Below are 23,990 nucleotides of genomic sequence, written 5' to 3'. Positions count from 1 at the left end.
TTTGCATAATTGTCTTCCTGAATCATTTGGGGCACTTGATTGATTATCGTTAGCAAAATAGAGACAGATGGCCTTGGGTCTGAGCTGGTGCGAATTTGCTGCCAGGCGGGTGCACGACGCTTCCTGCCAGGCCTCCTGGAAGAAGGGGTGTCCCTGCCCTTAGGCGGTCGCTGCCCGTGGTGAGGGGACAGGAGTGGGGACACTCAGGGAGGTCACTGACAGTGACGTTCTGTCCTGGACGCCATGCACAACTCACTCCCCTGGAGCGCCAGGTGGCAGTTACAGACCTCTACCCAGAAGGGGAGAAATGGCTCCTCTTCTATCACCTACGCCTTTACCATGAATCAAAGGGCATTAGCTGCTCTTCTCTAAGCAATTTAAGCACCGTTCTGACTTCAAAGAAAAAAAAAAAAAAGGACCAAAGAAAGATATTATTTAATGGCAACAAAATATTTAAACCAAGGCCACCAACCCACTGCTGAGCCCAAAAGGGCAGATGGGTCCCAGCACGAAGTGGGAAGAGCCCACAGCTCCCTCATCATCACCACTGGAAAGAGAACAGGCTTTTGGGGCGAAACCGTAGTCTTTATAGACCCATGAGCACAGCAGGAACTCACTTCCGTGACCCATTTCCCATTACATATCTTCAAGCCACGGATTCAGAGTAAAATCCAGGCCCGTCAGTTCTCATGAACTGAGCAAAGTGGTTAATGACGATTGCTAGACATCCAGCCCAGTCTGGGGATTGAACTGGTTCATTCTCAAGGCATCAAGCTCATCTGTATTAGTCATATCTAAGGAGAGGATTAGTCAAGTCGCCCGTGGAAGCCGGGTCTGAATGAAAGACCTCCCTCAGCTCAATAAGATGTAAAACTTACTTCCAAATAAAAAGAATCGCAGTCACCTCAACGTTCAGTTCGAGCGGAGCGGGCTGTGTTTAGGATGAGAAAGCATTTCTATAACTTTGAAAAAGTTATAGCCAAAAAAACAAGTTTTTCCACCCTAAACCATCTGGCCAGCTGCCTCCAAGTTCCACGAGCCCCATGTTTATAAAATGGGATATTAGCCATAAGAAAGGATGAAACAGCGATACACACTACAACACTGATGGACCTTGAAAACATAATGGTGAGCGAACGAAGCCAGACACAGAAGACCACCTGTTGTACGATGCCATCCCCACGGAATGTCCAGAAGAGGCCTGTCCACGGGGAAGAGAGCGGATGAGTGGTTGCCTAGGGTCCGCGGGAGGGAGGAACGGGGAGGAACTGTCGGTGGGTACAGTTTTCCTTGGGGTGATGAAAAAGTTCTTAACTACACAGAAGTGATGCTACCACATCATGCGTGTGCTGAAGGTCACTGAATTGTACACATTGATATGACTACGACGGTACATTTTGTGTAATACGTATTTTACCACGATTAAAAAAGCCAGGACCCTGGCTTCTCACTCCACCATGTAACCCCACGGCCACTCTGGACCGGGTCGTTCACCCTTCACCGAGGATAGCAGGCCGGGTGAGGGCACCGGATGAGGGCAAGCCAGCTCCCTCCCGGTAGATTCTTACCAAGATCTCCCCATTCCCGGGATCAGCACGAAGCCAGGCTGCCCCACAGCTGCTGCAGTGGACGGCATCCACATCTCTGCTGCCTTTCCCAAGCTGCCTGCGTGAATCGCCCCCCCGGAGGCATCGCTGCATTAGCGATGCTGTTCGGTCTAACTGGAAGGAAGCCAGTGTGCACTGGCAAACTGAAATAGGGCCGCAGCTCCACACACAGACCCCGTCCCCGACGGAAGGGCTGAGTTCGTGTCAGCACACACAGAGGATGTGCGGGAACGCGACGACACGGCGTCTCCGGGGTTTGATGAGTCCGCTTACCTGGAATGGGGTCTGGCTGTTGTAGTTCTTCAAGTCCTTATTTCCACCCCGAAACAGCAGCACGCGCGCACAGCTGTCCTGCAGAGAAGGAAGAAGAAATCCGTGTGTAAAGCGGTGGCACAGGCATCCTCTAGAGAAGCCTGTTCACAGGGCGATCTCACAAGAATTCAGAGAAACGGAAACGCAAAGTCAACAGGAGGGCATTTTTGTTCGTCGGAGAGGCCAGGAGGAGGGTGGACAGGCCCTGGATGCTGTCAGCTGAAGCTTCACTGCTGCAGACTTTGGAGAGCAGCTCAGCAGAATCTGCAAAAATTTCAAATACATCCATCCCACGGCCGGTGATTCCACTTTTTTAAGACCATCTACAGAGATCTTTGCACGTGCGTATAAAATACATAATAATAGAAAGGCTGCAAGTAAAATACAAAAGGAAGAGAAAACCTGGAGATGGCAAAAATGTTCTAAAATAAAGGAAAGTGGGAATCATTCTGGAACATTCTTTTTTTTTCCAAAACAAACAACTTTTTATTGAAGTATAGTTGATTTACAATGTTTCAGAGAAGTACAGCAAAGTGATTCAGTTATACATATATATGTATATTCTTTTTCAGATGCTTTTCCATTATAAGTTATTACGAGATACTGAATATAGTTCCCTGTGCTCTACAGTAAGTCCTTGCTATCTATATTTTATATAGAGTAGTCTATACATGTTAATCCCAAACTCCTAACTTGTCCTTCTTCCCCTCCTCTTCTTTCCACTTGGGTAACCATAAGTTTTTTCTCTATGTCTGTAAGTCTCTCCCTGTTTTGTAAATAAGTTCATTTGTGTCATATTTTAGATTCCACATATAAGCGATATGATATGTCTTTCTCTGTCTGACTTACTTCACTTAGTATAATCATCTCTAGGTCCATCCGTGTTGCTGCAAATGGCGTTATTTCATTCTTTTATGGCTGAGTAAGAGTCCCTTGTACATATGTACCACATCTTCTTTATCCATTCCTCTGTCAGTGGACACTTAGGTTGCTTCCATGTCTTGGCTATGGTCAATAGTGCTGCTATGAACATTGGGGTGCATGTATCTTTCTGAATAAAATGCAGTTTTGTCTGGATATATGCCCAGGAGTGGGACTGCCGGATCATATGGTAGTTCTATTTTTAGATTTTTAAGGAACCTCCATACTGTTCTCTATAGAACATTCTTTGCCGAGGCAGTGGTAGCAAAAACAAGAAGGCAGACCGATATAAACTGACAAGAAAAATACCCAAGAATGTCTAAGTAGAAAACGTGAGTCTTAGAACAATGATATAGCTTAATTTCACTTACATTTTAAAGCCAGTATTATAGAAAGCAAAGAATATGTCTGGAAAGATGTAACCAGTTAAGGGGTTTTACTTCCTCAAGAAGGAGAAGGGATGACCGAGTAAATCTTTTGTTATTATTATTTTCTGTACTTACATTTTCTAACGTTTTTAAAAGGCAGCCAATAGTCATTTCTTGTGGATTTGTACAATGAAAATCAATCTATTCCTGTCCACTTATTGAGCATCTACTATTCACCCGGAGAGGCCAACCCTTTTGAAACTCCTGATGGGGAGGGTGGGGACAAATACCCACGGATAAAAAGACATGCGCAAGGGAGTTCCCTGGTGGCCTAGTGGTTAGGATTCCGGGCTTTCACTGCCGTGGCCTGGGTTCAATCCCTGGTCGGGGAACTGAGATCCCGTAAGCTTCATGGTGCAGCCAAAAAAAAAGACAAGTGGAAGCACATGGCGATAGAAGCAGTGGCGATATGAACACCTTGCCTCATAGATGCGGCTGGGCTGTTATGATGGGCAAATTACACTTTGGGAAGAGAGTCTGGATGATCAAGTGCCCGCAGGTGCCGGCGCCTCACGCAGCTGGGCTGCTCCGACTTCTACAGGTCTCTGCACAGGGGCTCCAGTGCAGGTCGTGGTCAACCCCCAGCCCTGGGCCCATCTCCCTGGTCCACCTCCAGCTATAGAGTCCAGAGCAGAGGCAACGGGCGTGGTCACCCAGGGTGGACACGCGGTAACTGCACAGTGATGAGTAAATGAAGCCACTGACCAGGGTCCCCCCAGGGGCCTGCTTACGGGGCCAGGCCGACAGCCCCACCCCAGCCCAAGGGGACCTGCCGTCCCGGGAAGAGTAGGGCCGAGGCCAGGGCACACGGCACGCGCCGGAGGACCTGGAGAAAGAGGAGGCCTGAGACGAAAGCTGAAAATCCAGAGACAGAAGGCGGGTGGGCGGTGCCCAGGGAGGGTGGGAGCTGGGGAGTGGTCTGCGGTGATGAAAACGTTCTATTACTGACCGTGGGGAATGGTTACCCAACCGTGTACACAGACTGAAAAACACTGAACGGTATATTTTAGATGGGCAAACTGTATGGTGTGTGAGTTATATCTCAATAAACGTGTCATGTATTAGAAAAGTAAGAGAGATAGAGACAGAGTCAGAGACCAAGAGACCACAGAGACTGAGGGAGACACAGAGATAGACAGAGACAGAGAGACCAAGAGAGACACACAGAGAGAGACAGAGAGAACAAGAGAGACACGGAGACCAAGGGAGACGCAGAGATAGACAGAGACAGGGGAGCACGCCTGCTGAGAACGCCGGCAGGAAGATCACTCTGTGACCACGAGGTCCGGCCAAGAGCACATCTGGGTCAGGCAAAGCACAGCTGGGGCGGCCCTGGTCCCTGTGACCTGGGCGAGGGCCCCCCTGGGGCCTCCACTGCGCGATGACGACTTTAATAAGGAAACCACCTGTGCATGCAGCACACAGGAGCCGAGGCGGAGGGACTCTTGTTCTCTGAGCCGCGGTCAGGGAGGCCTCGGACAGGGCGGGAGCTGCTCACACACCCTGCGGCCAGGGGTGGGGCGGATCTGAGCTCTGCAGGGAAAGACTGTCGTCGGGCTGCGGGGGGTCCCGGGGCCTTAGCTGTACCCTTGGGTGGCTGTGAGGGTCACTGCAGACTTAGGGGTGCTTGCTGCACGGGCCTGGAGGACGCTGCCTTCGTGGACCGCTGTGGGCAAAGAGGGGGCCCGGGGTCCACGTCGGGGTGGGTCCCCAAGAAGGAGCAGAGGGACATGGGGCTGTCAGGAGTGAGGACAGACCCCGTGGGGTGGCGTGCGTGAAGAACACCTGAAGATAGAGGTTAGGAGAGAAAAAGGCAGTGGGAGGACACACTCGCCAGGAGCCCCACTGTGTCCTGAAACAGCCGTGAGTGTGTGAGCTCGTGCCCGGGTTCAGAGGGTGGGCAGGACCCGCACCACAATATAGGGGTGGAAACTGCAGGGAGACCTGAGGCTCTGTCTACACTGTTTGCACCTTTTCCACGAGCGTTCGCAGTGCTTTGAGTAACTAAAAGCATTTGAGAAAACTTAAAAAGATGTACTATGCGTGGCAAACACACCTTTCATATCTGGGTTGCAGTGGAACCCAGGGTTTAAAAGAAGAGTCCCGGGCGTTACTTCAAGTGGACTGAAGGCCGGTGAAGACCGCGCCCCGCCCGGGTCTTATTTTATTCCAGTCTCAACTCCCGCTCGGCTGGGTCTGTAGGTCAAGTTCTATTCAAACACAGACCCCTGAGCTTTCCAGTCCTGCCCCAGCCTCCTTACCCCTGGCTGGGTTTCCGGAAGCTGCTCCAGCATCCCTTTCTCCCCTTGAATTACACCTAGCTGGATCTTGTTAATTACAACCCGAAGTAAATTAATTTAATTAATTAAAATGACCGTGCTGTCGTGCCTCAGCCAGCAACGTCTGCAATGAGAGAAAAAAAGCCGAGGGTGTTTGAAAGAGTCCTGGCGCGGAGGGAACACAGAGCCGGGAGACGGGCGGAGCTTGGAACACAGAGCCGGGAGACGGGCGGAGCTTGGGCAGGTTACATCTGGGGTGTGGGCGTGCAGGTGAGAGAGAAGAAAGAGTGAATTCCTGAGGCAACAAGCGGGGGAGACCCCACCAGGGGCACAGGGGACCCGAAGGCTGCCTGGGGGGGTCTCCCCCTGAAACGAGTTCACACTGGGCCTAAGTGTGCCCTGGCCCGACTCCAGGGCAGCCTGGGAGGACCAGCCAGGTGGGCATCCTCAGATGCCCAGAGCTACTGGCCTATCAGGACCCCGAACGAGAGCCTGACCCGGCGACTCCTTGGAAACGCTCCCCACGCTCAGCAAGGGCTTCCACTGAAAACTCCCATTAGAAAGGAGGTTGGTTTCCTATGAAGGTAAGAATAAACCCTCGTCAGGCAATGCCAGGCACACTCTCTTGGGAGGAATCCAGCCAGGATCCCAGAAGACTCCTCTGCTCACCCACGGATGGGCAACTCTGAGTCAATATTAACCAACTTGAAGGTACACACCCCCTGACTCTAATATTTACCAGACTTCAAAGGGAGAGCACGTCCCGGAGAGCGATTTCAAAACGGAAGGGCAAGTGTTTCACGGGGCTTCTGAACAATGACACTGTGTGTGCGTGTGTGTGTGCGTGTACACAGGCACATGTGTGTGTGTGCGCGCGCATGTCTTTGCACGTGTGTGCATGTAAGTACAAGGGGGTGTGTGTGCGCGTGTGTCCGTGTGCAGGCACGGATGCTTTGCAGTTCAGAAAACACATCTACCTGCTCCTTGATTCCACTCTCACAGCAGCCCCGCAAGGGGCTAGTAGGAGGCCCATTTCACAGGTAAGGCAGCAGAGGCCAGGAAGGGTTAAGTGAAAAACTGCGGCTTCAGAAAGGGAGGAAAAGGAGAAGTTGTGACCCAGAGGCGTTGCTAATGGAAGCCTAGCTCTTCCCTTGCACGACCGCTAGCTGCCCGAGTTCCCTTGTGAGGGAGGTGTGTCTTCGTCCTTTTAAACAAGTACATCAGGTACAGATACAACCTGTGTGTTTTGAGGGCCAAGGCTTCAGGAGGAATATCCAATTATCTTCTGGGCATGACTTGCGGAGAAATGACCCTTAACAGACGCACCCTCCTCTCCTCCCCGAGCATCTTGAGGGTCGCCCTGTCCTGGGCAAGGCATGCAGCCCCTAGGGTCACCACCCCCTGCAGGAGCCCAGGTGATGTCGCTTTCATCTTACACATGAAGACGCAGGCCCTCAAAATGTATTCATGCATGCAAGCAACGAGTCGGTACTGAGTGTTGGCCACGCCACATACCATCCCAGCCCCTGGGGACACACAGCACCACGCAAACCATACAAGACGGTCATGTGATGGAGAAAGTGAGGGCGGGTGGTCAGGGAAGGCCTCCCTGAGGTGGCGGCCTCCAAGCTGAGCCTCAGCCTCGAGGAAAGAGCCATGTGGCAAAGGGGGGAAGTGTTCCTGGCAGAGGAAGCAGCAAGTGCAAAGGCCCCGTCAGAGACTGACCCACGTGGCACAAAGCCACTCCAGTGTTCTGCAGAAAGTGAGGGAATAAAGACCGGGAGGCAGGAGATGGGTGGGGGAGGGGGGTGAATGCAGCGGTCCAGGGCAAGGATGCCAGTGGCCTGGGCCAGGCTGGGAGGAGACAGAAGGGAGCTGACCAGACCCGGGAGAGGGGTCGTGAGGCCCAGTAAGGCCACCCAGACTTCAGGCTGGAGCCACAGGGAGTCGGGCACTATGTACACAGGGGGAGGAGCCGTTATTGGAGCCACCCACGCCATCTCCACGGGGATGTCGCCACGGGGTGGACATCACTGCCAGAGCCCAGGGGAGAGATGAGTCGGCGCGTTGGGACCCAGCCGGCGGTGTTTTCTGGAAGAGGTACCTAAGGACACAGACAGGCCTGCCTGAGGTCACCGTGGGGAGAACTGGGGCAATGGAGTGGGTGGCACGGAGAAGATGCCCCGGAGCGGCTGAGCTGCGTGGGGACAAGGGGTGACCGCGGCGATGCCACCCGCTGCCCCGAGCAAGAAGGGGTGGAATCTGGCCGGAGTGTCCTGTAAGAGAACAGGGGCAGGAAGTGGAGGCTGCGAGTCCAGCAAGGTCTGGACGAGACCTGCGGTGCAGACGTGGTGAGACGTGAAGGCGGACGCGCTCGTGCAGCCGAGGCAACACGCGGAGGAGATGGCGGCGCCTGCGCGTGCGCACGCGGCCCAAAGATGGAGGAGGAAAGGCCAAGACAGGCGCTCTGAGCGTTTTGCTTCAAATTACCCAGGATGGGCCGGCTTCAACTCCGGATTTCCAAGTCCCCCCGCCCCCGGAGCTCTCATTTCCACTGCACCGAGGCCGTCTTCGCATAAGTGTCACAGACGTGAACTACTGAATACTCCAAATGATAAGTCAGGAACTCATTTCCTGTTTAAACGATCCCTTGAATGGAGCCTGTCCAAGTAGACACAAGCCCAAGAAGAGCCTAGATGCGTGCGATCAGTAAAATTTTAAAGTGTAAAGAGCTGGGAAGTTGATGTCACCAGAGCGAGGTTGGAGCCTGGCTCCACAGACCACCCTCCTTTGAAGGGTGGTGCCCCAAAGACCATGCTGCACACACGTCGTGGCACACATGCCGTGGCACGCGCCTTCACCTGACTTGTGACCGGTGGAGCCCCATCCTCCCCCCAGTCGAGTCGTGTCTCCAAAGCCTGGGGGAGGAGAAATACAGGGTGGGTTTCGAAGCCCAGCTTTGGCATTTACCAGCTGAGCTGCTTTGGACCAAACCTGCATCTCCTGGCCTGTACAAGGGAATGACAACCAACAGTAGCCACCACAGGCTCGTTGGGGGGATCTAAGGGGAAGGACCGTGGGGACGCCTTTCTACACGCCCTCAACGCCCAGGGGATGATTACCCCTGTGATTGCCCCCACGGAGGCCCCCATCAGCTACTATGACGACTGCTCTGCGGGATTCGGACAGGACACAGAGACACAAACAGAACACAGCCTGTCTCTTTACTTTGGCTCTCACTAGAACCAAGAGGCCTGCTCCAGAGAGGCGGGGTTTATTTTTCTATCTTCCAGACAAATTGGCCCGGCCTAGTAACCTTTGATATTTAATACTCCTTCCCTTCCTTCCTTATCCAAGGTAGAAAAACAAACACCAGGCTGCGTCCCTCCCTCTGGTGCTCCTGGAAAGCCAGCAACAGATGGAGGGAGTTGGTAGATTAGATGCAATTTGCTACTTACAGTCAAAGCCCTAATTAGTTGATTTCATAAGAGAAGAAGAGAGAATATTCCGATCACCGTGTGTTTTACTGGAAGTGTACAGATGAGGTCTGCCTAAAATTGATGAAACACACACAGTCAATCCATAAATTTGATGCTTTCATATTTAATGAGAAGCTTTGTAAGTCAAACAGCAGTGTGGGCAGTATCCGAATCACCACCTTCACCGTCAACATCACCACCCATCACCACCACCATCGTCACCATAGTCACCATCCATCACCACAGTCACCATCCATCACCATCACCACCATCATCACCATAGTCACCATCCATCACCATCACCACCACCATCACCATCACCACCATAGTCACCATCCATCACCACCCATCACCACCATCGTCACCATAGTCACCATCCATCACCACAGTCACCATCCATCACCATCACCACCATCATCACCATAGTCACCATCCATCACCATCACCACCACCATCACCATCACCACCATAGTCACCATCCATCATCACACCATAATCATCACCATTACAGCCACTCTTACTGAAAATCTGCCGTGCGCCAGGCATGCCATATGTTTGCTTTCTATTTTAAGCCTCTTAGCAACCCTGCAAGCTGGGTATAATTATCTCCATATTACAGAGGAGGGATTTTATGAAACCCAGACTGCCATGGCTCCCTGCATTGCAACTCTACCTAGAGGCTGCTTCTTAGTGCCTTTCCCTGACTCCCATCCTGACCCAAAAGCACTGTGTCCCCACGGCTGGGACAGTCTATTTCTCAACGTTTCTCCCCAGAGTGCCCTGTACAGCACCCCTTTCTGCTTGAAGCTGCAGAGCGGTTTCTCTTGCTGGCCCTGAGCCTGGCCTCACACAGCCATACACATCCCATGTATGGAGAAAGTGAAAGTGGACACAGCGGGGAGGCCAGCACACCGGTGACTTGGGGAGGACAGGACTTCAGGTCAGGTACCATTGCCGGGTGCGCCAGACAAAGGCTCAGGGATCTCCATCCCTCCCTCCATTCCTCTCGGACAGGTCATCACAAGGACGCTAGTGTGTACGGAGCTATGCATCTCTGAATCACACTGGGAGGCCGAATGGACCGGCTTCTCTTAGTACATCAGTGAGATGCCTCAACGGCTGAGGCGGGGCTGAGGGAAAAGGTTAAAGGTCACACTAGCATCCCAGGGAAGGGGCACGAGGGATTAATGAAGCTGGATCCCAGAACACTTGCTGACTCCCAACTGGACATGCTGTCCAGGGGCTATGGGGCCACCAGGCACCAGTCTGTGACCCTCTGTGATGGCCCCTGGCACATAATGCAAGGCAGGGTGTCCAAAACGGGAGATGCCACCAAAGGCACTTCTACCCATGCTGCCACAGAGGGACAGATGGGTGGAGCTGGACAGCAGTAGGCTGGCCCCGGAGGTCCCAGGACCCTGGAGAGGGGACAGCTCTCACTCCCTGACGGGGCCTCCCTGGCATGCTAGGAGGAAGGCACTCAGCCCTGGAGTGGGGAGTCTGTCCTTACCTTACGTCTGGTGAGAGGACAGATGCAGCCTTCTATGCCTGGCTGGGCCTGGCGAACTGGGGCCCGCAGGCTAACCTGGACCGCTGCCTGTTTTATAAATAAAGTTTTATTGGCACACAGCCACACATTAATCCGCATATCATCTGTGGTTAAGTTCACACTGCAGCGGCAGAGTTGAGTAGCTGTGAAGAAGTCCACGTGGTCTGAACAGCCAGAATATTTACTAAGTGACTTTACAGAAAAAGTCTGCTGGACCCTCTAACCTAAGGCAGGAGTGGAGGGGTTTTCCTGAGAGCCCTGGGCAGCTCTGGGCCCTCCTACAGTCATCAGCCGAGGGTGGGGACAAATCTGGAGGAGGCAGAGTGACACCAGTCAAACCCAACACCATGAATAACTCAGAATTCAGATTCCCAACACGTCTTGACATTTTCTAACAGAAAGGTTACGTGTTCAAAGACCATCTTGTCCACCATTATTTCAAGAGACAGAAGACATGGTTTTCTGGGTTTTGTTTTGTTTTTTTTTTCATGATAAAATATGCTTAAAATCTACTGGGGACAATTAAGGAATGTTTTTTCCCTCTAAGGCAATAATTAAGAAGCACACGTTGGCACAGATGTTTTACCAGCCAAAGCCAAGGTTCACGATGCGTGTTTTTCTAGTGCAGCCAAGCAAGCTCTCTCCGTGCTCATAAAGCCATTCCAACACCCAAATGCCTTGGAACACCTAGGGCCCCAGCTGCGTGCAAATCCCATCAGTATGCTTGCATTGAGGAGCTGGCCGGCAGCTCTCAGAATACTCCTTGGAGTCAAACTGAAATTCTTCCCCAACCGCATCTGGCTGAGCTGCTCTCCTGTGCCAGGAGCAGGGGACACCCTGAAATATGGTGGTTTACGCCCCTGAGAAGGTGAGCCCAAGTGGGGAGGGGATGCCCCTAGGGAAGACAGGTAAGGCCTAATAACGACCTGATCCTGGGCAGTTCACCCTGGCTGTACTGCAAAGGGCTACAGAGTAAAAAGTACAACTAACTCTATCAGGGGCTCATCAAGGAAAGGCTTGACTGAGGGCAGGATATCTCAGTTGGGTTTTGAAGGATGCATAGGAGTTTTCTAGGGCAAAGAATCTAGGAGGTTTCAATAGCTAGAAGCAAAGTGGGATTACAGAGTGGCTGGAGGGGCCTGGGATGGAGTAGCCATGGAGTGAGCAGGGAAAGGACTTGGGTGTAGGCAAAGGCTGGAGATTTCACTCAAAAAGATGGAATCATTGCTTTGGATTGGATGGCAGAGAGAGGATAAGCAGAGTGTACACAGCTTAGGGGCCCCCAGCAGTCACCCTAATCCATGATTTCCCCTCTGTTCCTCTAGGTGGTGGACCCCTCCACCCCTATTTTGCTCAGCTGCTCTGTGGAGTGTCCACACCTCCCCGCTCCAGACCTTAAGTTCCCTGAAATCAGAGAAAGAGAAGAATAAAAGAAGAAAGGACAGAGGAGCCCTTACTAGTGATATCCAGGAACTATCCTGACTTCAGGCACCAAGGAAACTAACACCACCCCCTGAAGCAGTGCCCCAACCCATCTCCGGGGAGCCAGCCCCTTCCCACACCCCTCCACATGCCCCCCTGCCGACTTCTGGCCTCCCCCTGCCTCTCGGCAGGACCAGAGGCTCTCAGCTTCACTCCCCACACGGTAGCCCAGTGGTCACACTGCACGGGGTGTGTGCCCCGTCATTTAGGAGGCGTGCCTGGGGGCAGGAGTCGCATCCCACCCCTGCTGCTTCCCGGGGACACTCACTCCCAGCCCGCCCTGGTTTTCAGTCCGTCTCACACAGAAGACTGTGGGTTTTGTACAGATTGTTCTCATCGAGGCTTCACTTGTGGGTGTGTCCCCAAAAGTAGTGAGAGCGGGGTCCTGAAGAAAGATTTGCACGTCCGTGGCATCACTAGTCACAACAGCCAAGAGGTGGAGGCGACCCACGTCCCCTGACAGATGAACGGACAAAATGTGGTCCATCCACACAATGGAAGATGACTCAGCCTTAAAAAGGAAGGAAATTCTGTCACAGGCTACAACGTGCATGAACCTTGAGGACATTGATGTTCAGTGAAATGAGCCAGACGCAAAAAGATAAATACTGCGTGATTCCACTCCCATGAGGTCCCTAGAGGAGTCAAATCCACAGACAGAAAGTAGCTGGTGGGGGCCAGGGGCTGGGGAGGGCGTGGGGAGTGAACGTTTAGTGGGGACAGAGTGTCAGTTTGGGAGGATGGAAAGTTCCGGAGAGGGATGGAGGGGCTGGCCATACAATAATGTGAGTGCAGTCAATGCACTGAACTGCATGCTTAAAAGTAGTTAAGACAGTCAAATCTTTGTTATGTTTTACATATTTAGCCACAATTAAAAAGGAGCTGAAAAGAAAAAGCCCACTGGGGACATGTTTGTACATGTAGTGATGTAAGGCTTGCCTCTGTTTCATTGTGGTCCTGTTGGGGTCTGGTGGGGCACCATAACTATCCTGGGGGCTCTGTCAGCCACACCCTTCCCCATTTCATGGCTCCACCCCGCACCCCCCCAGGCCCCAGTAGAGACCCCCTGTGGGGTACGTGTGACACCATAACCACAGAGTCTGCACCCTCAGCCATGGGGGTTTCAATGCCCATCTCTGACTGTACCAACTGTGCCCCAGGACCCTCCCCTCACTTCCTGTGGCTCAGTTTTCTTCTCTACAACAGGGATAACCACTCTCAAAGAAGCAGGTGAGTACCACTCCCTGCTCTGCACTGAGTGCGTCTCCCCAGATTCCTATGTTGAAGCCCTAACCTCCCAACGTGACTGTATCTGGAGCTGGGTCTTCAGGAGGTGATTAGGTTAAACGAGGTCATGAGGGTGGGGCCCCGATCTGATAGGATTAGTGTCCTTAGAAGAAGAGACACCAGTGCTCGTTCTCTCTCTCCACATGTAAGGACACAGTGAGAGGAGTCGTGCAAACCCAAACCAGGAAGACGACCTTCTCCGGGAACCAAGCAGGCTGGCACCTTGATCTGGGACATCCAGACAGGACTGTGAGAAATAAACGTCTGCTGTTTAAGCCGCCCCATCTGTGGGACTTGGTGCCGGCAGCTGGAGCTGGACATCCACCTGCAAAGCACTCAGCACAGCCCTGGCCCCGGTGCCCACGTGGTTATGGAGGGTGTGGGGCAGCTGCCCTGCTCACTGACCTGGTTGTAGAGGGCGCAGATGTGCAGGGCAGTGTTCCCCGAGGCGTTCTGGGCCCCCATGTCAGCCCCGTAGAAGAGCAGGTGCTCCAGGTGCTGCACGTGTCCGTACCTGCAGGCCTGAAATGAGAGTCCACGCTGTGAACCGGGAGCTGCCCGGGATGCACCGAGCGCCCCCAGAACCAACGGTGTGGCCAACACAGCCCAGCCCCCATTCTGGACCAGGTCCCACACCTCAGACCCCTGGGGAATCAGGAGAAGGAGCTCGTATTGGGTTTGAAGACTGTGCTCCCCTGTTCGACTGGGGGGTCTGCAAAGGGGCCCCCGTTCCTTCCATTCAGCCCCAAGGCCCGGGAAGCCCAGAGAGACCAGGGCATGTCTTTGCCCCTGGCCTCAGCGACCAGGAAATGCAGACCAGGATGTTCCATCCCAGGTCTTGTTTATCCAAGCTCCCCACCCCGGAGGAGGCGTGAAAACAGCCGGGAGCGGTGCATGGACCCGGCTGTGTTCTGGGAAGCGATCCCGCCTGACCTCTGCAAGGCGAGGGGCAGCCCCACCCTTTTCTGAGCCCTTCTAGGAGGTGATGTGTGATTTATGAGCCAACAGGGCTCTGGGGTCAACCAGATCTGGCCTCGTTTTCCAGAACTTTCACTGAGCCTCTGTCTTCATGTGTAAATGGAAACCCTACACTTTCCAGGGTTCTCATGAGAGTCACATGGATAAGGGGCCTGAAAGGACCCCCAATGATGCTCGGGGACAGGCCAGCTGCCCCCCACCCCTTGCAGCTCACAGGGAGCAGGGAGGGCCCCGTACTGTGACCAAGGGGGCTGCCGTCCAGGTCCAGCAGAGGGTCCAGCGCATGCCGTTCGATGCTGGAGCAACCCTTGACCTTGGGAAGCAAGTCATATCCGACTAACCCTACCCCATCCACCGGCACTTCCTGGGCACCCAGCGATGGGCAGTGCCAAGGGTGTAAGACCCACTGTCCCTCTGGTGGGGTGACAACCGGATAGGGAGACATGAAAGGCAGGAAGCGGGGGTTCTGATCCAGAACCGCTCACACCGAGGGTGGGGAAGCGCCCGGCGGGGAGACGGCCGGCCAGGCCAGGACAGGCAGCTGTGGGTGGTTTGGGTTGGGCTGCATGGTAGCCAGAGGAAGAAGGGCTCAGTAACCCTGCCTTTCCGATAACTGGGACAGATGGAGGGGCGTTTCACCTCTGCACGGTCCGCGACAAAGAGCCACACCTCCCCAATTAATAGAGAGGAGAGCTGACAGGAAAGACACGGGGACTAGTAACTGGATGAGCTTTAAAAACAAACCCTGAGAAACACCCACTTACAACCCCTGTGCTGCCCGTAAAACCATCCCATCTCATCCGTTTACAGAGCAGATCGTTACCAAAGATACGGTTGCTTTTCCCTGCCCACCCGCGCCTTCCCTTCTTGTGGCAACAGCGCCTGCCTCTTCCTCTGGGGGCCACCCGACCCCACTCCCAGAGGTCTGGGGGCCTGCCCCACCCCCCATGCCTGCAGTGGACACAGAACAATCTATCTTCTGGCCACAGGCGTGGGCTGGGGATGCCCAAGTGACTCTCAGGGGCCTGTGAAGACGAGACTGGAACATTTGTCAGAACCACTGAGAAAATGAAGTTCTCTCTTTCCTCCAAGGTGGCCAGGAAAAAAGCCACAGAAGCCCGGAGCTGCTGGGGCCACCAATGCAGAGGAAGGGAGAAGTGGGAGCTAAAGGAAGGAGAGAGAAAACAAGACACACACACACACACACACACACACACACACACACACACACTGCCAAGTAACAGATGCCCCGTGGACCCCTCTCAGCTACAACTGTGCCTGGGTTTTTCAGGATGTAAGCCTAGGCATAATTTTGATTTTCCCCTTAAGCCAGTTTGAGTTGGGATTTTTGTTCCTCAAATTGAAGGAGCCCTGGCTAATCAACTCTCTCCAAAGAACCTCCAGGAGGCAAGACTGGAGGCATAACTGAATTGTCCTGTAGTCAAAAACAAAGAGAGTTAGTGTAAAAAACGTTTTTACAATCACTCCAGACTCACCCTTCCTCTTCCCCTGGTTCATCTGAAATTGTGGGGTTTTACATTACATCATCGGGATGGTGTTCACGTTCTCCCCACCAAGGGTTACAATAGGATCAATGCGAAAAGGTAAAATAGAGCCTTTTACTCTGGGCTGACTGTCAGGGAAAGAATCCCCCTCAAGGGCTTCTTTCTCCAAGCCTATTGTTTGAAAACAAGCGACACCAGAAACATCAGACAAGTGCTGAAACAAAAAAATCTCCTGTAATCCCACAGTCTTAAATTCTACCATTCACTTTTTTAAAGGATCTCCTTTGCATGTCTCTTCTTTTAAACCACCGGCTGTTACGTGATAGAAGCCGTACCTGCTGAGGAAGCAGCCTCGCAGATGGGGAAGGGTGAAGGGCATCTGAGCAAGGTGCTGGCCAGACGAGTCAGCAGACTGGTTGCATTCAGGGGGGCTGAGCAACAGGTAAATGAATGGAGGAAAATGGGAGCAGGTTTCCCACCGTCAAAGAAAGGGAGTTACTAATCCAGTGCGGGAGAAACCCAGAATGAACTCTGTGGTACTGGACAGGAAAAAGAGCTATCAGTATAAACACATGGTTTTCAATATAGAGAAAAGCAAAAAAGTAAATGTGTAGGTACACGTGGACGTGCGAGGACGTGTGTCCCTAACTCCCCCTCCTGAGAGGGGCTGGGATCAGCAAAAACCCGGTAGCAGTGAGCACACTTAATACTCGGATCTTGGGTTCTAAATACCACTCTATACGGTAAGTCCCCCTACACGTGAACAAGTTCAGTTCTGAGAGGGCATTCGTAAGTCCAATTTGTTCGTAAGTGCAACAAAGTTAGCCTAGGTTGCAGATAACGCCAGACACGGGAACTAAGTTACGTGACTGGACACGCGAACACACATTCTCTTCTTCGAAAGCTTGCAACTTGAAGGTTCGTATGTAAGAGACTTACTGAACTCAGAAGAGAGAACAAGGGCTTCTTACAGAGGTGGCCTATTCCAGGGCTGAGGCAGGAAAAGAACGAGATGAGCCTGGAATACCTTGTGGAGCCAGAAGGTAAGGACGTGCGTGAGAAAGGATGGGGGTGTGTCCACAGGACACACAGGCCACCTTGATGCGGCTCCCTGGACCCAAAGTGGGACAACATTAACAGATGGTTACCTGTTGAATAAATAGCCACGAAACCACATTGCTACAAATAAGTGAATAAATAAACAAGAAGAGAAAGCCCTTCCTGACAACAGAAAGACAACGAATTAGTGTGAGAAGCAAGGATGGGAGTAGAAAATCTCCATTTCGATTTAGAGAATCTCCAATGAATTACTTAATTCAGACAAGAAATACCATTGGGTGCTAAAACTAGCAGGGGAGAGGGAGATGAGAAAAGGGTTTTTTTCTAAAATAGTCTGAAGATCCCACAAAATACTAACTTCAAAGGGAAGAGAAAACTGGTGGAGAACCTGGCAGATTCCCCGTGATCAGGGGGTCAGAATGAACATTACCAATAACAGCAAGTGGTCACCACCTGCCACGTAACAGGACTGCCAGAAACACACGTCCCTTCCAGGACATTCCTGCAAAAATGCACATCTTGCATCTCATCACGAGGAAACACAGAGCAAACCCAAATTGGGAGACAGTCTCCAAAATGACTACCCCGTAATCTTCAAAAGAGTCCCTTGAGAGAATCTAGGGAAGACTTATGAAGTCTCCCAGATGGAAGGGCTCCTGCAGGATCCCGGACTGGATCCTTTGACTGTAATGGGCATTATTGGGACGATGGGAAAAACTCCAATGTGGTCTCTGAATGAAGGGAATACGGGAGTACTCTGTATTGCTTTTGCAACTCCTCTTAAAGTTTGAAATTAAATACTCATTCACAGTTAAAAAAAAGAAAAAGAAATGAGTGCTTGCTTGACATAAGGACCTCAAAGCTTATCAAAGTAAGAATTTGTCCTCCCCCAAGATAAGCCGTGCTAACCCTCTGTCCTTTTTCTGAAAAGGGTGTTGTCCTCTCTGGCCCTTGGGAGACAGATTAAAAAGGATGGACAGAGGTCAGAGAGTAACTAGAATGTAAAACAAAACAGCACCGCTTACACTCACGTTGCTTACCCATTTTTTTCTGAGATGCTTTATGGAAAATGCATGTATGTGTGGGGCTCCGCCCCACATCTCCTGCCTGCAAATCTCCCAGGCACGAGTGTTTGGAGTAGACTCCCCACAAGATTTGGGATTTGGGATTCACCGACCTGTGCTGGGCATCCCCCCCAAACACATAATTTGGTGTAAATTAGGGAAAAGAGTGCTCCTTCCTGCAAGCACTTCACTGCCACCTGCTGGACACCTGTTGTGATAAATCTACAAGCCTACATTTACAGCAAGCGTAACAGCGCCCCCTGGGGTTGGGCAATGCAATTGGAGAAACGAGGAGTTCACTGCATTGCTTCTGCTTGGCTCAGGGCCACGAGCAAAATTATTTAAGTCCACACCACCCTTGGGCTTTTCTCCTATAATATGTACTTTATAAGACAAGCTGGAGATATGACAGCAGAACAGTTAGCATGCAGTAAGCACCCACACAGAGAGACCCAGGACCACACCATGAGGGAACCTCCCCAGGGGCCTGTCCCTTACTGTGGGGTCAGGGGAAGCGCCAAGGATTGAAGCCCAGGGCTGAGGGTGAGGAGGAGTTAGCTCAGCGAGGAAGAGGGACAGGAGAGAGCAGCAGCCAAAAACTGTGATTTCCTTGGAGTTAAAACTCCTCACTTGAAAATGATAAATAATACATAGCAACCAATAACAAAGTTAAGGCCAAATGATAAAGCATCCTTTACAGAACCACTGCAGGGATCAAATGAGACCTGTGTGAAGGCCTGTGAGCAAACTGGTTAAGTGCTCTCTGACTGCCAAGTATCATTCCTCACAGAGGAAACCAGACACGGCCTGATGACAATGATAAGGATGACGGTGATGGGAGCGTGGTCAGATGATAAGGACCAGGATGGTGATGGGGGCGTGGTCAGATAACGACCATGATGGTGATGGGGGCGTGGTCAGATGATAATGACCATGATGGTGATGGGGGCGTGGTCAGATGATAGCGACCATGATGGTGATGGGGGCGTGGCCAGATGATAATGACCATGATGGTGATGGGGGCGTGGCCAGATGATAATGACCATGATGGTGATGGGGGCGTGGTCAGATGATAGCGACCATGATGGTGATGGGGGCGTGGCCAGATGATAATGACCATGATGGTGATGGGGGCGTGGCCAGATGAGAGTGATGGTGATGATGGTGATGATGGGGGCGTGGCCCGATGATAATGCTGACGATGATGGTGATGATGGGGGCGTGGCCAGCACTTACTGAGCACTTACTAGATGCCAGGCACTATAGTCAATGCATCATTTAACTGTCTTGAGAACTCTATGAATTGCTACTCAGCCAGCTTTACAGATTAGCAAAGAAGCTCAGAGAGGGTAAGCCACTCGCTCAGGTGACCCAGGCCATGTTGAGGGGGTTTTGCAATCCCAGCCCAGAATATACGCTACTGACAGCACGAGAAGGAAATTAGCAAACTGGTTAAGTGCTCTCTGACTGCCAAGTATCATTCCTCACAGAGGAAACCAGACACGGCCTGATGACAATGATAAGGATGACGGTGATGGGGGCGTGGTCAGATGATAAGGACCAGGATGGTGATGGGGGCGTGGTCAGATGATAGCGACCATGATGGTGATGGGGGCGGGGTCAGATGATAGTGACCATGATGGTGATGGGGGCGTGGCCAGATAATGACCATGATGGTGATGGGCACCACGCCAGATGAGAGTGATGGTGATGATGGTGATGATGGGGGCGTGGCCCGATGATAATGCTGACGATGATGGTGATGATGGGGGCGTGGCCAGCACTTACTGAGCACTTACTAGATGCCAGGCACTATAGTCAATGCATCATTTAACTGTCTTGAGAACTCTATGAATTGCTACTCAGCCAGCTTTACAGATTAGCAAAGAAGCTCAGAGAGGGTAAGCCACTCGCTCAGGTGACCCAGGCCATGTTGAGGGGGTTTTGCAATCCCAGCCCAGAATATACGCTACTGACAGCACGAGAAGGAAATCTCACTTATCCTCCAAACGGAATCGACAGACTCAGGGAAGGAGGAAGGGAGCGAGATGCCCCACGTGGGCCAGTCCCGTGGGCATAGCTGCCCACAAAGGTGTGTGGAAACACGAGACCAAGCAGCTGTCCTCTCACTGGGGACGGCGTCCTCTTCAGGAACCTTGGCTTCAACAGCAACTCTTCCTCAAGTCCTGAGACAGCCAAACCCCCCTCCTCCCTTTGGTCGGAGCTAGGTGCCGGGCACTGCCCCGGTGGATGTGAAAGTACTTAGCAACTAAAACTTCAGTGAAGCCCCCGTAATCTGGCCCACCATGTTCTGGGAATGCATTTGGGTGTTTTTTACTTCCTTCTTTATGTTTCTTCATAGTTTTAAAGACTTTCATGTCGAGCAGATATGTCTTTTGTAACGAAAAAAATGAGAGTAACCTGAATAACAAGTTGAAAGATGGTTTGCAGACAGTTCAAAAAAGTTCTCTTCCAAAGTCAGCATTCAGGGGACGGGCGTCCCCAGTCGCGGGGCCTGGGGGCTGGATGTGAAGACCTCCCTTTGCAGTTAAACACCTGCCCCGGGCAACGCCCCGGAAAGCCACGCAAGCCTTCTGCAACACCTGTGAGCAGGTCAGGTTGCGGGCACTCAGGTGCCCTGGAAGGATGGGGAGCCAGCCGGCTGGGAAGGAGCTGTCGGCTGCCATGCAGAGGGAGTTGTGGACCCCAGAACTCCGAGGTGCTTCTCCAAGACAGCGGGGCTAGAATCAGTCCAGCTGGGCGATGCAAACCCACCTGCCCTCCACTTCCTTCTTCCACAAGTGCCTTGTCATTAGAGGGGTGGCTTCTGTCTGAGAGCCCTGGAGGCCGGACAAAGAAGCAGGCTTCTGGCCGGGAGCCGCGCTGGGAGCCTCGGGCTGGTCACTCACCCTCTCTGGGCCCGGCTAACTCAGAGACCAGCGAGGGTGTCTGCGAGGGCTGCTGGAGGGGTGTGAAAAGATGGAGAGGACAGCGTTTGCTGGGTGAACGTGAGCCCTGACGGAGGATGATAATCCGGGGGCGGGGGGACGGCAGTGTGCGAGGTTCCTCGCTGAGCATCCTACACGATGCCCTCCTGACGGTCACGCCAGAGCAGGTGAAGACAGCGGCTTGGATAACGCAGGTGCTTCCGCAGGACTTGCGTGAAAAAGAAACCCGCCACTAGAGGGCGGTGGATGGACCCTGACGGGTGACGCGGTATAGCGGAGCAGGATGGGACAACTGGGCTGAAGGCCTCCAAGCTCCAAAGGCGCTGCCGGGGGCGGGGACCCCGGAGGTTGGGTAGCTCTGGTGCTGGATGCTCGGAATCCACGCAGGGGGTGTCAGGGGCTGGAATCACGGCAGGGAGCCGGCACCGAAGAAGGTGACCCCCACTGCCCCAACACGCACGGTCACCCTCCGTCTCAGGGCAGCCGTCCCAAGAGACAAGCGAGATGGCCACGACTGTCACGTGCATTCGATGAGGGAGTCAGACTCAGCGGGAGGCCAACCCAGCACGGAGTGGGGGGAAACATTAGCCTGGTTGAGGGGGGAGGGGAGAACAGGTAGGAAGGGGGGCGAGGGGAGGAAAGAAGAGCTCTCCAAGGTCTCCCCAAGGTCGTCGGGGCACGGAGCGCCCCCGTGAGGGGTCACTCAGCTGGACTTGGGCTGAACGCCCCCCGCTGCCTCGTGTTCTGTGTTTCTGGCGCTCCGGCACCAGGGGTCTTGCTGGCTGCTCCCCTGAAGGGGCTGCCCTGCCAGGAAGAGCTGATTCCCGGAGATGGAAGAGGACTCAGCCATGAGCACAGCTTCTAAATACAAACCACCGGGCAGAGTCCTCACCTGAGCCCTCCTCTCAGGGCCCCTCACACTCAGGGCCCCTCACCCCTGTCCTAAGCACCCAGGGCAGGCGCCAGACAACAGGGCGGCCCCCGTGCCCCAGGGCCACTGAGCTCACTCAGCCTGCTTGTCACGCCTCACCTGTCCCCTCCCTCGAAAACCACAGTAACGGCTCTGCGTGCACAACCCCCCCGCCTTCCCTGCGTGGCCGTGCGTGGTGGGCTGTGCCCCTCTTCTTGGGGTCAGTAACAGACCATTCTCACTGGCAAGTACCTCCTGATGGGTTGGCCTCACCAGGCCTGAATAGTAGAAGAACCTACATTTAACAGAGGGGCTTAGGAGCAGATGCCTGGCGTATGGAAATACAGGGTCCTTGAGGACCCCCAGGGCTGCTCACGCCAACAGAGCTAGGACCCCCTCTTGGGAGTCGCTGGCGGAGCCTGAAACTCTCCCCTTTCACACCCTCAATGGGTCCACGTGTGACGATGGGCTTGGCCTTTTAAAGGTCACCACGGAGCTGACGGCCAAGTGCAGCTATGAGCGGAGACGAGCAGAGGGACAGAGCACTGCCCACACCTTGGGGACCCCCGTCCTGCCCCAGCCTGGTCACCGTGTGAACTATCTCGGGGAGATGTGAAGCACTGCCGGGCCTGCGCCACATGTGGGCACAGACGTGTGTGTGTGCGTGTGAGCACGTGTGGGTCTGTAATCTTTGTTCACATCAATTTGTCTCGCTGTCCCCACCCCCCGCCACGGGGACGTACGACCCACAGGACTGGGTGTTTCTGTTCACCGCTGGGTTCGGTGTCTGGGACGCTGAGCGGGCCTGGCGGGTGACATGTGTGCCAGTGGGTGGGCGCGGGCCTGCCGTGCGGCTGCAACGCCCGGGGCTTTGGCTGAGTGGCTCATGGCGGCCGCCTGGCACCCGAACACCACGAAGCGTGAGCAGTTATGGGCCTAGGCCCCAGGCCCAGCGGGGTCTCCAGCACTCATTTGCTTTGCTGACTTAAAGGAGGCAGATCCCCGGAGCACGGCCCATTCCTGTGGGTGGGGCAGATGCCCCCCAATCGGCAAGGCCGCCAGTCGAGGTGGCCGGTGGTGGAGGCGTCCTGAGCCTCTGCCCCTGCCCTTCAGCTCTGCCCCCCGCCCCCAGCCTCTCAGGCCCTTGCGGCCTCGCTCCCCGCATAACTGACCCTTCCATCCGCCGAGAGGCACGCGTGCCTCCTCTCAGGCTGAACGGCGTCCCCGCAGGGCCCACACCTCCCCTGGGAACGCGATGGTTTCATAGGACGAATCTGAACCCAAACGAAGACAGCATCACAGAACTTGAGATCTGCCGAGCAGGAAACCTCGGGGACGCAGAGTCTTCACTCCACCCAAGCCCTTCTGCGCTGTTTCCATGTCTCCGGAAGGATGCAAGCTGTGCGACACTGAGACCCTCAGCGTGAGACTCACATCCCTACTCCTTTGCCTCTTCCAGGCCCAGGGGGCACCTTCAGTGCCTGGGTGTGCGAGGGCAGGCCCTCCCCATCTGTCCAGGCTGGCAGTGCCCACTGGGAGCTCCACTGCCGGAACCACGGCCCCCAGCCTGATGCTCTGACGCCAAGTGACAACCCCGCTGGGGGAGGGGCAACTCCTCCCAGCACCTTCTTCAGTGAAGCCCTGGAGACCTGGAACTGGTCACTCGCGAGGTCCACGCTGGGCCCTCCGTCCCCCGTGTCCCCTGAGCAGCTCAGCCCCCGCCCCCCGCACGGAAGAAGCCGACAGTACCGACGCCATCCACTGCCCAGCACCACTGTGGGCGGCAAACAGCAACGCGGGCTCTGGGGTTGTGCGCAGCCCTGGCTGCGGAGCTGGGGGCCCAGGATGTGACACTCCAGGCAGAAGCAACCGCTTCAGCCAAGAGGCCAAAGCAGGAAGGCTGGACTTATCTGGAAAACATTGGGTCTTGCTAACATGCCGTCCTCTCTATGGCCCGAAGGTGTGGGAGGCCCTGCTGATGCCCACTTTACAGATGAGCAAACAGAGGCCCAGCGGGCAGGCAGGCAGCACTGCTCCTCCGAGGTCCCGCCCAGGGTGTGGGCTCGAGGGGCTCCTGTGAGCAGCTTCGCAGAAGATCCCCCCTCCCCCAGCACAGCCCCGTCACACCACAGGAGGGAACTGGATGCTTCTCCAGGCCCCGCGGGGACGCTGATGAACCGGA

At 53.9% G+C, this 23,990-nt stretch overlaps 1 protein-coding gene across 3 annotated transcripts in view; it reads right to left on the bottom strand.

The window, feature by feature from the left end:
- The window catches only part of SHANK2 (SH3 and multiple ankyrin repeat domains 2), a 544,903-nt gene that overhangs the window by 388,804 nt on the left and 132,109 nt on the right, over window positions 1–23,990 (bottom strand). For all 3 annotated transcript variants that reach the window (XM_024749302.1, XM_024749303.1, XM_024749304.1), the window contains exons 9-10: window positions 13,750–13,866; window positions 1,881–1,958 (exon numbers count right to left, since the gene is read on the bottom strand). In XM_024749302.1, the coding sequence (XP_024605070.1) occupies window positions 1,881–1,958; window positions 13,750–13,866 (195 nt within the window). The remainder of the gene's footprint in view (window positions 1–1,880; window positions 1,959–13,749; window positions 13,867–23,990) is intronic.

This window comes from Neophocaena asiaeorientalis, unplaced genomic scaffold (assembly GCF_003031525.2).
Source record: "Neophocaena asiaeorientalis asiaeorientalis breed wild unplaced genomic scaffold, Neophocaena_asiaeorientalis_V1.1 scaffold43, whole genome shotgun sequence".
In the NCBI taxonomy this organism is placed as follows: domain Eukaryota; kingdom Metazoa; phylum Chordata; class Mammalia; order Artiodactyla; family Phocoenidae; genus Neophocaena; species Neophocaena asiaeorientalis.
The sequence above is the reverse complement of the archived record's forward strand: the minus strand, read 5'-3'. Positions and strand labels throughout refer to the sequence as shown.